General features: G+C 35.0%; 1 protein-coding gene across 1 annotated transcript in view; it reads left to right on the top strand.

Moving 5' to 3' along the window:
- The window catches only part of LOC109352905, a 2,347-nt gene continuing 1,989 nt past the window's right edge, over positions 10,182–10,539 (top strand). Inside the window, exon 1 of the mRNA XM_019595090.1 lies at positions 10,182–10,516. Coding sequence (XP_019450635.1) covers positions 10,182–10,516 — 335 coding nt within the window. The remainder of the gene's footprint in view (positions 10,517–10,539) is intronic.

Below are 10,539 nucleotides of genomic sequence, written 5' to 3'. Positions count from 1 at the left end.
CATATCTGCACTAGTGATTTCATATTTCTTTTATTAAAGTCGAATTAGTACAATACAAAAGTATAAATGATTTATATCGAATAATTTAAAATAATAAAATTGAATTGAATGATATAACAAATATTTTTTTATTGAATATTATTAATAATAATAACCATATCATCAGTAGTATAGTGATTTTGAATGAAAAAAATACCTCATTGCCTTTTTTATTTTATTGAATTTGAATCAATGAATGAAAGGCATTTACATCATCCTATTTATACACCTAAAATATAGGTAACTTGTTACACAATTAACAGTCAAAAAATGGAAATAACTAAAAAAAATAGAACATGAGAATTATCCAAGAAGGCACAACAACCACTTATGGACTTCCTAGAGTCAATGCAGGCTGCCCAGTCAGAGTCACTGAAGACTTTCAAGTAAATAGGAGAAGATATAAAGTAGAAAAGACCTTGTCCAGGATTTCCTTTGATGTACCTTAGAACCCTGCATAAAGCTTTATGGTGATTCTCAGTAGGATTGGCCATAAACTGACTTAATTGTTGGACATAAAAACTAATGGCAGACCTGGTATTTGTTAAGTATAAGAGCCTACCTACCAACCTCCTATAAGAGGCTGGTTTGTCAAAGAGATGAGAGTCATCTTGATACAACTTAGTTGTCTTAATAATAGGTGTAGGGACAGATTTGCTATTTAATCCTGTATCAAGTAAGATGTCTAAAGCACACTTCCTTTGACAAATTGTGATGCCTGTTTTGGAACTGACAGTTTCAAGACCAAGAAACTATTTGAGGGCACCTAAGTCTTTTATCTTGAATTGAGAATCAAGATGGCCTTTGACATAATCAATTTCAGTTGTGTTGTTACCAGCTAAGATTAAGTCATCAACATAAACCAGGAGAGCAGTGAAGTCCTTTCCCTTGGCCTTGGTAAATAGGGAGTGATTATGGTGAGATTGATTGATCCTAAGGAAAGTAGAGAATCCGAGAGCTTCTTATACCATTGTCTCTATGCCTGCTTAAGTCCATATAGGGATTTCTGGAGTTTGCAGACTTTCTTGAGATCACTAGAAGGGATACCTGGGGGAATAGTAATGTAAACTTCCTCACCGAGGTCACCATGAAAAATGCATTGTTTATGTCTAGCTGATAGACAATCCAATCATGGCAAGTGGTTAAGGCTAGGAGGAGCCTAACTGTTGTCAATTTAACAACAAGGGCAAAAGTTTCAAAGAAATCAATCAGTCTGATTAAACCCCTTGGCCACTAACCTAGCTTTGTATCTCTCAATGGATCCATCAGATTTATACTTTATCTTATATACCCACTTGCAGCCTATAGCTTGTTTATCAGCTGGTTGGTCAACGATATCTCAAGTTTGATTTAATTCAAGAGCATTCAGTTCCTATTGCATAGCCTTGATCCAATTCTCAGAGCTAATGGCTTGGTTACAGAATTTTGGTTTAATGTTGGTGGATATGGCTAAGGTGTTGTGTAGGTGTTTGGGTGAGATAGAGGCATAAGACAACACAGATGAGAGGGGGTGATAGACACCCTCTTCAAAGCCTTTCAGTTGCTGATTGAGGAGATTACAATGGAAATTCCTTAAGTAAGTAGGGGGGATGTCTAATCCTGGTAGATCTCCTAGAGGTCTCAGGGCTTGGTTCAGTGCTGTGTTGGCCAAGATTATGAGTATGAGCTATATCCTCACTGTTCTGACTTGTGGTGTGCAAATATTCTTCATCGTCAAGAATCTCTATGAAAGTAGGGGAAATGTCAGTTTGAGTCTTGCTCAGAAAATCAATGGTCATTGGATTGTTGAGGTCATTGTTAGATTGCCTATAAGGAAGCATGTGCTCATGGAATTGGACATTTCTAGATTGGAAAATTTCTTTGTTTTTCAAGTCATACAGAACATATCCTTTGACACTAACTTTGTGTCCTAGGAAGATACGCTTCTTGGCCCTAGGATCTAACTTTGTCCTTTGCTGAGTAAGAGTGGAGGAAAAGCAGAGACATCCAAAGACCCTTATTTCTAATAAGTTGGGCAGGGTCCCATATAAGAGCTCATGAGAGCTATTATTTTGAAGAGAGAGACTAGGCATTTTGTTTATCAAGTAAGTAGCTTGTTGAACAACATAGCACCGAAAGATCTTAGGCAGCCTAGAGTGGAAAATGATGAGGAGCCCTGAGTTCTAGTGTTGGTATTGTTGAATAAGATCTTCTGATTATTCAAGTTGGATCCTTGTTGTCTCTCTTGCTAAATCAGTAGTGAGAAGACTTTATTGATTGAAGGAAGAGGTTCCATTAGCAGGATTTGTGCCTTTGTTGTATTGAACTTATCATTGAGTACATTCAAGAAGCATATTACATATTTATTCTCTCTTTGCACTCTCATTTTGTCAAAAGCCCCACATCTACACTTTGCTTCACACGAGCAATGTGGGAGAGGTCTCAAGGATTCAAGATCTTCCCATTCTGTCTTTAGATATGTGAAATATTGAGATATACCTCTGTCTCCTTGTTTTATGGAGTGAACATCCTGCAACAAATCTGAAATTCAGAAGTAGTCTTCCTTTGAAAATATTTCTTTCAAATCTAGCCAAAGGTCTTGTGCATATTCAATACAGACTATACTTTGAGAAATCTGAGGGGATAAGCATCTTGTTATCCAAGATATGACCATGGTGTTGCAATGTTCCCATATGTCATAGCTCGGATCAGATTGAATGGGCATTGGAATTGATCCATCAACGAAATTATACTTGTTCTTGGATTTGAGTGTTCTCCTCATTGCTCTACTCCATGAATGATAGTTGGTTCCATCAAGTGCATAGCTGACCAAGGCTGCTCCTGGGTTTTCTCCAGGATGAAGATAGTAGGGGTTATGTATGTCGTTGTTGCCATGGGACGTGAGTTGTGTGTTGCTCGCTGTATCTTCCATGTTCTGAGTATGATTTGATTTGATTGGAATAGAGGTAGGGACTCCTTCTTTGAGAAGAGTCGTGGCTAGAATCTATGTGATTCTTTGTGCAGCGGAAGTGGTTACTAGAACCTTTAAATTGAAGGCTCTAATACCATATTGCGATTTTGAATGAAAAAATACCTCATTGCCTTTTTTATTTTATTGAATTTGAATCAATGAATGAAAGACATTCACATCATCCTATTTATACACCTAAAATATAGGTGACTTGTTACACAAGTAACAATCAAAAAACAGAAAGAAAAAACTAAAAAAACATAATAGGGCCCTAACTACCCTAACTAATTAACTGCCTGGCAAAACAAAACAAACAAATTATGCCAATAACTAGCCAAGAAGGTGCGTCACGTTACTAGGTGCTACAGTCAGAAAATATGTGCAATATGCGCCATGGTCCATGTGCCTCGGTCAGAAAGTATGCGCCATGGTCCATATGCCTCGGTCAGTTATCATGTGCCAAGTCTCATGCGCCTTGGTCAGAAAGTATGTGCCATGATCCATATGCCTCGATCAGGAATCATGCGCCAAGTCTTATGTGCCTCGGTCATTTGGTTCGTCTGTCTCGGTCATCTGGTGTATCTGGTCCATATCTGTCTCGATCAGAAATGCCTTTGGCTCGGTCAAACTTGGTTGGCTGATTATATTGAGTTGTCTTCAATAAGTAATCAACACCCGAAATACCTCATTTGGTGTTGACTACTGATGATATAGAAGCTCTAAGGCCTAAGTCACCAATGAAGAACCAGCAACAAATGCAGCAGCAGCAATCGATGTCGATTTCTTTGAAGGGGGTAAGTTCCTTAAACAGAAGACCTGCTGGAAATTCATTGTAGAATTCAACTGCAGTTGGTGCTAACCATGATACTTCTAGCTCAAACCCTTGTAATCCAGCTCAGTAGCTGCACCTTTGAAGGGCTTTAAGGGACGTGAAGGTGTTTTACTGCGCCCTTAGAAGATAAAGTTTATGGGTTCAATGCACCATACTGGCAAATGAATCTATTGTAGTGTATTGCTCAAGATAATAGTTATAATTATATTCTTATTCTTCCTGAAGCAACAGAAATCTCTTGCTCTATATCATTCAATTTGTTCCACATTAGTTTTCTAGACAGTTATTATCTTCCACTTCAATTTTATAGGTTATATGATTTATGGTATAATTGTTTTCCTACACTAATCTAACTCAAACAAGCATTAGTTTTACTATATGGAGACGAGTATGTGGATCCAGTTTTTCATTATAAATCATCTCTAATGACAAAATATTGATATTTAAATATTTTTTAATTGTTTTACATGTGGTTTTTCTTTGGCCTCCCTTTAACTCTAGAAATTGAATTATTTTCCATTAGATTTATCTTTCCTAAGCCTTTTAACAGTTTCATTTACATGTGTTAAAATCCTGAGGTCAGGAGTTTCACTAATTTTATACTGTCAGCAAATCATCCACCATTGATTTATTAACTACTTTGACTTTCAAACAAAAATAATACAAATCAATGGTGAATAATGTGCTGACAGTGTAAAAAAATTTTACATGGTAAGAAAATTCTTCTACTGTTGTCTCTGCATTTTTTAAGTGGCACTCGTAAATATGTTGTTTGATTAGGGGGAGTGGGAAAAGATTGGATTAGTGTGACAAAAAATAGTTATACTTATTGTATCTTTTGACCAATGTTTATGCCAACGCAAAAAGACCAATCATCCATTGCATCATCATATAGATAACAATATATGGTGGCTAATTACAAGTTAGAACAGGTTGGTACTTGGACTTAGCCAAAGAATCTGCACAAAGTTTGCTTGGTACTAGAATGTGTTGATCAATTACTCCCTAAATCTATTTTTAATGAGAGCAATTAAAGAACGTTTTTTAGAAAAATATTTTTTTTGACCTGCAACTCATAAACTCAAATCCTAAAAATAATCTATTCACTTGAATATGATTATATATATCTAGACTACTAAACCTTATATGGGGAAGCTTCTTACATTGCCCCGTCATTTTATTAGAATTTTAGATAGTAATATTTATAAATGTATCCACCTTTTATATTTGAATGAATGGTTTAGGCAATTAGGCACTTTATTATTTCTCCTTTGTTGTTTGTGCATTTATTTGGCTGAATTGAGCTTCTACAAACCCAGCACTGATTGTTCAAACTTTCCAAACATACAAGATCAGGGTCATTATCGAACCCCATAGTATTATAATAATAATAATAATAACAAGAAGAAGAACCTTTAGCTAAAATAGTAAGATCAAACTACATGGACACCAAGTTGGACTAATTTCCCTTAATTCGTAATTTGGTAGATCAATTATTTTATGTACAACTATGAGCCTCATAGTTAAAGTTTGACATGTGTGGATGCGGTGATTTTAATTAGGATAAGGCAATTTCTTCTGTTCTAAATTCTCAAGTTAAAACAAAGAAAAAGAAAACATCACACAAATCAAATGAATGGGGAGGGGAAATCAATGAATGTGTTGTTATCATAACAAGAATTTATTAGGAAATAGTAGTAGACAAATGAAGTCCGTTATTTTTTCCAACAAACCAATTTAGAAAAAACAACAAGATCTATAGATTTGTAAAACAAAATGAAAATGAAAGCAAATTTGTCCAAGGGAAAACTCATTCATAAAAAGCTTATAAGGGAAGATGGAAATGTACAATTATAGAGGCTTGAACTACACAGTTACAATTCAATATCTCATATCTTTAAAAACTTAGTATCTTTAAGAAAGTGGAAATGGTTTTATAATTTTTCCACCATTAATGAAGTGTATCAATCATCTTTTAATATCATCACAATAAGGTTCAAGTATAAATTCATGTTTTTACCTGCAGCCAACAAAATTGCTATAAACATTATTTTGGAAGCCTTATGGTATATATGTATCTTTTTTATAAGTGAGGCTATTGACATTTTAATTGATCTTTTCATACTTTTTTTAACCCATCATGACTTTAATTTTTGTTTTTAATTGTGATTAGTTAATGAAAATATAGATAAATAAATTAGAGTGTTAATGACCTTATATTTACAAATATATATATATGTTCAGCATACTTTATATATAAAAGAATAGAATGTTAAATTTACTAATAACATATATTGAAGAATAAAGTTATCATATTTTACACATTTAACACATGTATTTTATTAGTTTGTTAATTAGTTTGTTTAGGTAAGTTTGTTATATATTCATGTACTATAAATAAGGTCTTATGCCTTGATCAAATAATGAGAGAATTCATCATAATATTCATTTTATGCTTTCACAATATTTTCGCAATATGGTATAAGAGCCTTCATCCTGAAGGCTTTGATCACCGCTGCACATTCTCTAAAAATTATTGTATTTCTCTTCCATCATCATGCATCAACCATCAAAGTAAGAAGAAGTTGGAGTTTGGAGTACAAAGGCAAATCAAATCACCAACAACCTTTCTTCCATCAAGTTATTTTGACTTCTTTATCTATACCAACCATCTTCTAATAATGTTGGTGAGTTCTAATTACAAATTCATACATTTCTTCCACTATATGGTGATAATATGTGATCGTGAGATGGAGGAAATTCTGTGGTTTCCATGGAAATTGAGATTCCAAATCTTAAAGGGTGATGATCAAGAAGCTTACATGAGAATGGTAAAAAAAAAGCAAGAAGAGAAAGAAGAAGATCACAACTCTACACCTCCAAAGTTATATTTATATCAATCTGGTGATGATGATTTCTATTATGTCGAAGTCATTCGCCGCAAAAGGATCCACAAAGAGAAAGTCGGTAACCGCAAGCGCAAACATTACCATATGCTTCAACAACAGCAAGATTAACAACAACAACAAGATCAAGTGATTGAGAAAATCCAATCACGTTAGGATCGAGATTCTGATCCATTACATTGTCACGATATCAAATCAATTATCAAGTTGGAGTCATTGTCATTTACCCTCCAGCTTGAGGGGGGCTATTGAAGAACAAAGCTACCACATTTTACATATTTTATGCATTTAACACATGTGTTTTATTAGTTTGTTAATTAGTTTGTTTAGGTAAGTTTGTTACATATTCATGTACTATAAATAAGGTCTTTGATCAAATAATGAGAAAATTTATCATAATATTCATTTTACACTTTCGCAATATTTTCGCAATAACATATGGGGATATGCTCAAAATACCCCATTTTCTCAGATATAGTGAACCTTATTTTATTGCTAGCTATCTCTTTCACCTAGATTATATTTATTCTAGATGAGTTAAAAAATATACAAGTAAATAAGCTCATAAATGTAATGTTATGAGATTTTGAAATAAAATGTAATGACAAATATACTTATATCTTTCTTTCAATCAAACTGTAAAAACAACATTTTAGCTCCTGAATTAACATCTCTCAGCACTTGCCTATAACTAATTTGTAAGAAGCACTTGATCCGTGGTACTCTGCCCATATTTACTCTCTATTATTTAATAAGATAAAACAACTTTATTTTAAACAATGTATTCTTTCATCATACTACAAGAACAGTGGACTAATTATGTTTGGGTTAATGGTTACTTCATTTATCAATTGCTTCTCTAAGGATTTAAGTATGTACACATTAACAAAGAACATCTTAAGATCTAAGCTATTACTTAATCGATCCTATATTTTAATATGCTTTAGGCATTTTATTAATATTATGTCATTTGTGCTTTTATTGAGCAGCCAAGTTAGGTTCAATAACCCATAATTATTATATTGAAGTTTCCAAACCAAGAGTATTGCAATATCAAGTCACTATCACTTTAATTATTATATAAGAATGACCATTACACACCGAATTTGTCAAAGTAAAAAAAAATCAACAAGTAGCGATTGTTAGGCTGTTATCAGAACATGAATTTCCTAGAAAATGGAAGAAAAATTGTGACATCGGTTAGAAATTCATAATTTCTAATTAAAATGGGCATTGTATATTTAATATAATATATTGACTATTTATTTTGGGTTACAAAATAAGTGATCTAATTAATGACAATCTATAAGATTTTTGAAACTGATAACGGATATGGGCTTAATGAGTGATACTCAAACGATTGACCTATATGGGATAATGAGACTCTATAAGTTATCACATAAGGAACATTTATGGTCCCCAATATACTAAATCACAAATAATTTTCACCTCTCCCCATTAGAGAGAAAACGAAGGTCCCAAAAGAAATTAAGGATTTGGTTGAGGAAGATTATCATACTAAAACTTTCTCAAAATGTATAGGGAAACATAGATTCAGGGATTCAAGTATAATTTTGTATCATTGTGTTATATTATGTGTGAGAATTATAAGATTCAAGATCCTAGGATTGGTATTTCACCAATCATCAGAAAATATCTAACAAGTAGTATCAGAGCTTTAGGTTCTGAATTTTATGGTTCTCCATCAAAGATGTTTTTCCCCCAATTTTTTTAAGAATCCTTATTTTTAAATTTGTAGATTTTTTGGATTTTGCTAAAAGATTAAAATTTAAAAGAAAGTTGGTAAACACAATCTAACCTCATTCATGTGTACTTTGATTTTCTTTTCGTACACAAAATATTTTATTTAATGGATGAGTCAAACTTGCTAGGGCATGAAGTAAGATAGTGAATCTCCAACATTCTTGGAAACACTAATGATGAACTCCAATATTCTTGGAAGCACAATGATGAAGAACTCCAACAATCTTGGAACTACAAGGAATAAGCAAAAACCAGTTATCCCTTGGTCCTGTTTGGCCAATCTGGATGAAGCTGGTCACGTAGAGGTTCCCAAGGCTACAGATCCAGCTCCAACTTCCTCGGAAGTGCATAAGAACAAGTCCTTTGCTCAAGCTCTCAAGGCAACGTGTGACATCTCAATCTCCCAACTGCCTCAACCGTGTAGAGATGCCATTGCTATTAAGATACCTGAAGAGGAGTACCAAGCAGGTCTTCAAAGGTGTAAATCTCACCTTCACGGCAGACTCATCCTATCTAAGGGAGATTCGCCCCTTAGGTTCACTGAGCTGAGAACGAAGCTTCAAGCTCTCTGGAAAATGATTGGAACATGGAGCATGATTTCGCTGGGTAGAGGGTACTATGAGTTTTCGTTTACCTCAGTTGATGATATGAGGTCGATCTGCGCAGTTGGGTCTTGGAGTTTAAAGCCAGGATTTCTTAGGCTATCACTATGGTCCCCTGATTTTAATCCTAGTCTTCAGAAGGTGTCTCACTCACAGTGTTGGGTTAGGATCCTAGGTCTACCGCTGGAGTATTGGAGTCCTAGGATATTGTTCTCTATTGCTGGGGGTTTGGGTGTTCCAATTTCCCTGGATGATGCAACTTCAAGTAGATCTTTTGGGCACTTTGCAAGAATTTTGATAGATGTTGACCTCAAGGGATCTCTGCCTAGTCAAATTTTGGTCGAAAGAGAAGGCTTTGCTTTCTTTGTTCACATTGAATACGAAAATCTCCCTGATTTCTGCTCAGGGTGCCAATCTATTGGTCACCTCCTCTCAACCTGTAGGAGAAATAAGGAAGTTGGAGTGGACCTCCCAAGGTTCAAGAAAGATACAATGGGGAAAAATCCTAAGGCTATGAATGACAGGGGCCCTGCTCCAAACAATGGTCCCAAAGTTATCAGCAAGAGCTCTGAGCTTGATAAGAGTAAGGAGGTGGTAAAGGACACAATGGAGAATGATTTGGTCATAGAATTGGAGTTTGAGAATAATGTCAACCTTCAACCTGACCAAGTCCAAAAGGAGGGTACCCCCAACCCAAATGAGGAGGCCTCTGATCCTCATAGTTCATCAGATGATGACACTAGGGACACAACAGTGGAGGAGACTCAGGAGAATGAAGACATTCAACTAATGCCAGAAGAGAGATACATAGTCCAACAACATGGCCAGATGGCAAATGTCTTGGCAGCAAAAGAAACTAGAATTATTGGAAGGTTATGGGCAGATGAGGAGGAGGACATCAATGAGGAATTGGAGGAGAATAGCATAGCCAAAAACACAACTAAGGAGGGGACATACACAAAAGTTCTGTCAAAATCCCAAAAGAAAAAACTGAGACAGAAGCAAAGCCTGGAAAAAGTTCATTTTACCCGTAGAGGTGGCTATCTAAATGTTTCCAAATGAGGGTGATCTATTGGAACAGTAGAGGAATGGGAAATCCCAAAACCAGATTAGTTTTTAAAAAGCTTTGTTCTATAAACAAGCCTGATGTTGTTTTCATTTCTGAACCCATGGTTCCTTTGAATAAAATCAGTATTGTGTATTGGTCTGCCTTAAAGCTCAAGCCTTTTATTGAGAATGATAGGGGTAGCTTGCTTCCTAATATATGGGGTGCCTGTCGTGAGGGTATCAATCCTCAAATCATTTCCAACACAGCTCAGCAAATATCCATCTCACCGATGCAGGACAATAAGTTGGCTTTCATTTGTGCAGTCTATGCTCACACTAATTACATGATGAGAAGGACCCTTTGGTCTGAGATCCTGTCCTTAATCTCTGCTAATAACG

Source organism: Lupinus angustifolius, chromosome LG07 (assembly GCF_001865875.1).
Source record: "Lupinus angustifolius cultivar Tanjil chromosome LG07, LupAngTanjil_v1.0, whole genome shotgun sequence".
Taxonomy (NCBI): domain Eukaryota; kingdom Viridiplantae; phylum Streptophyta; class Magnoliopsida; order Fabales; family Fabaceae; genus Lupinus; species Lupinus angustifolius.
Note: the sequence above shows the minus strand (reverse complement) of the source record. Positions and strands in the feature narration are given on the sequence as shown.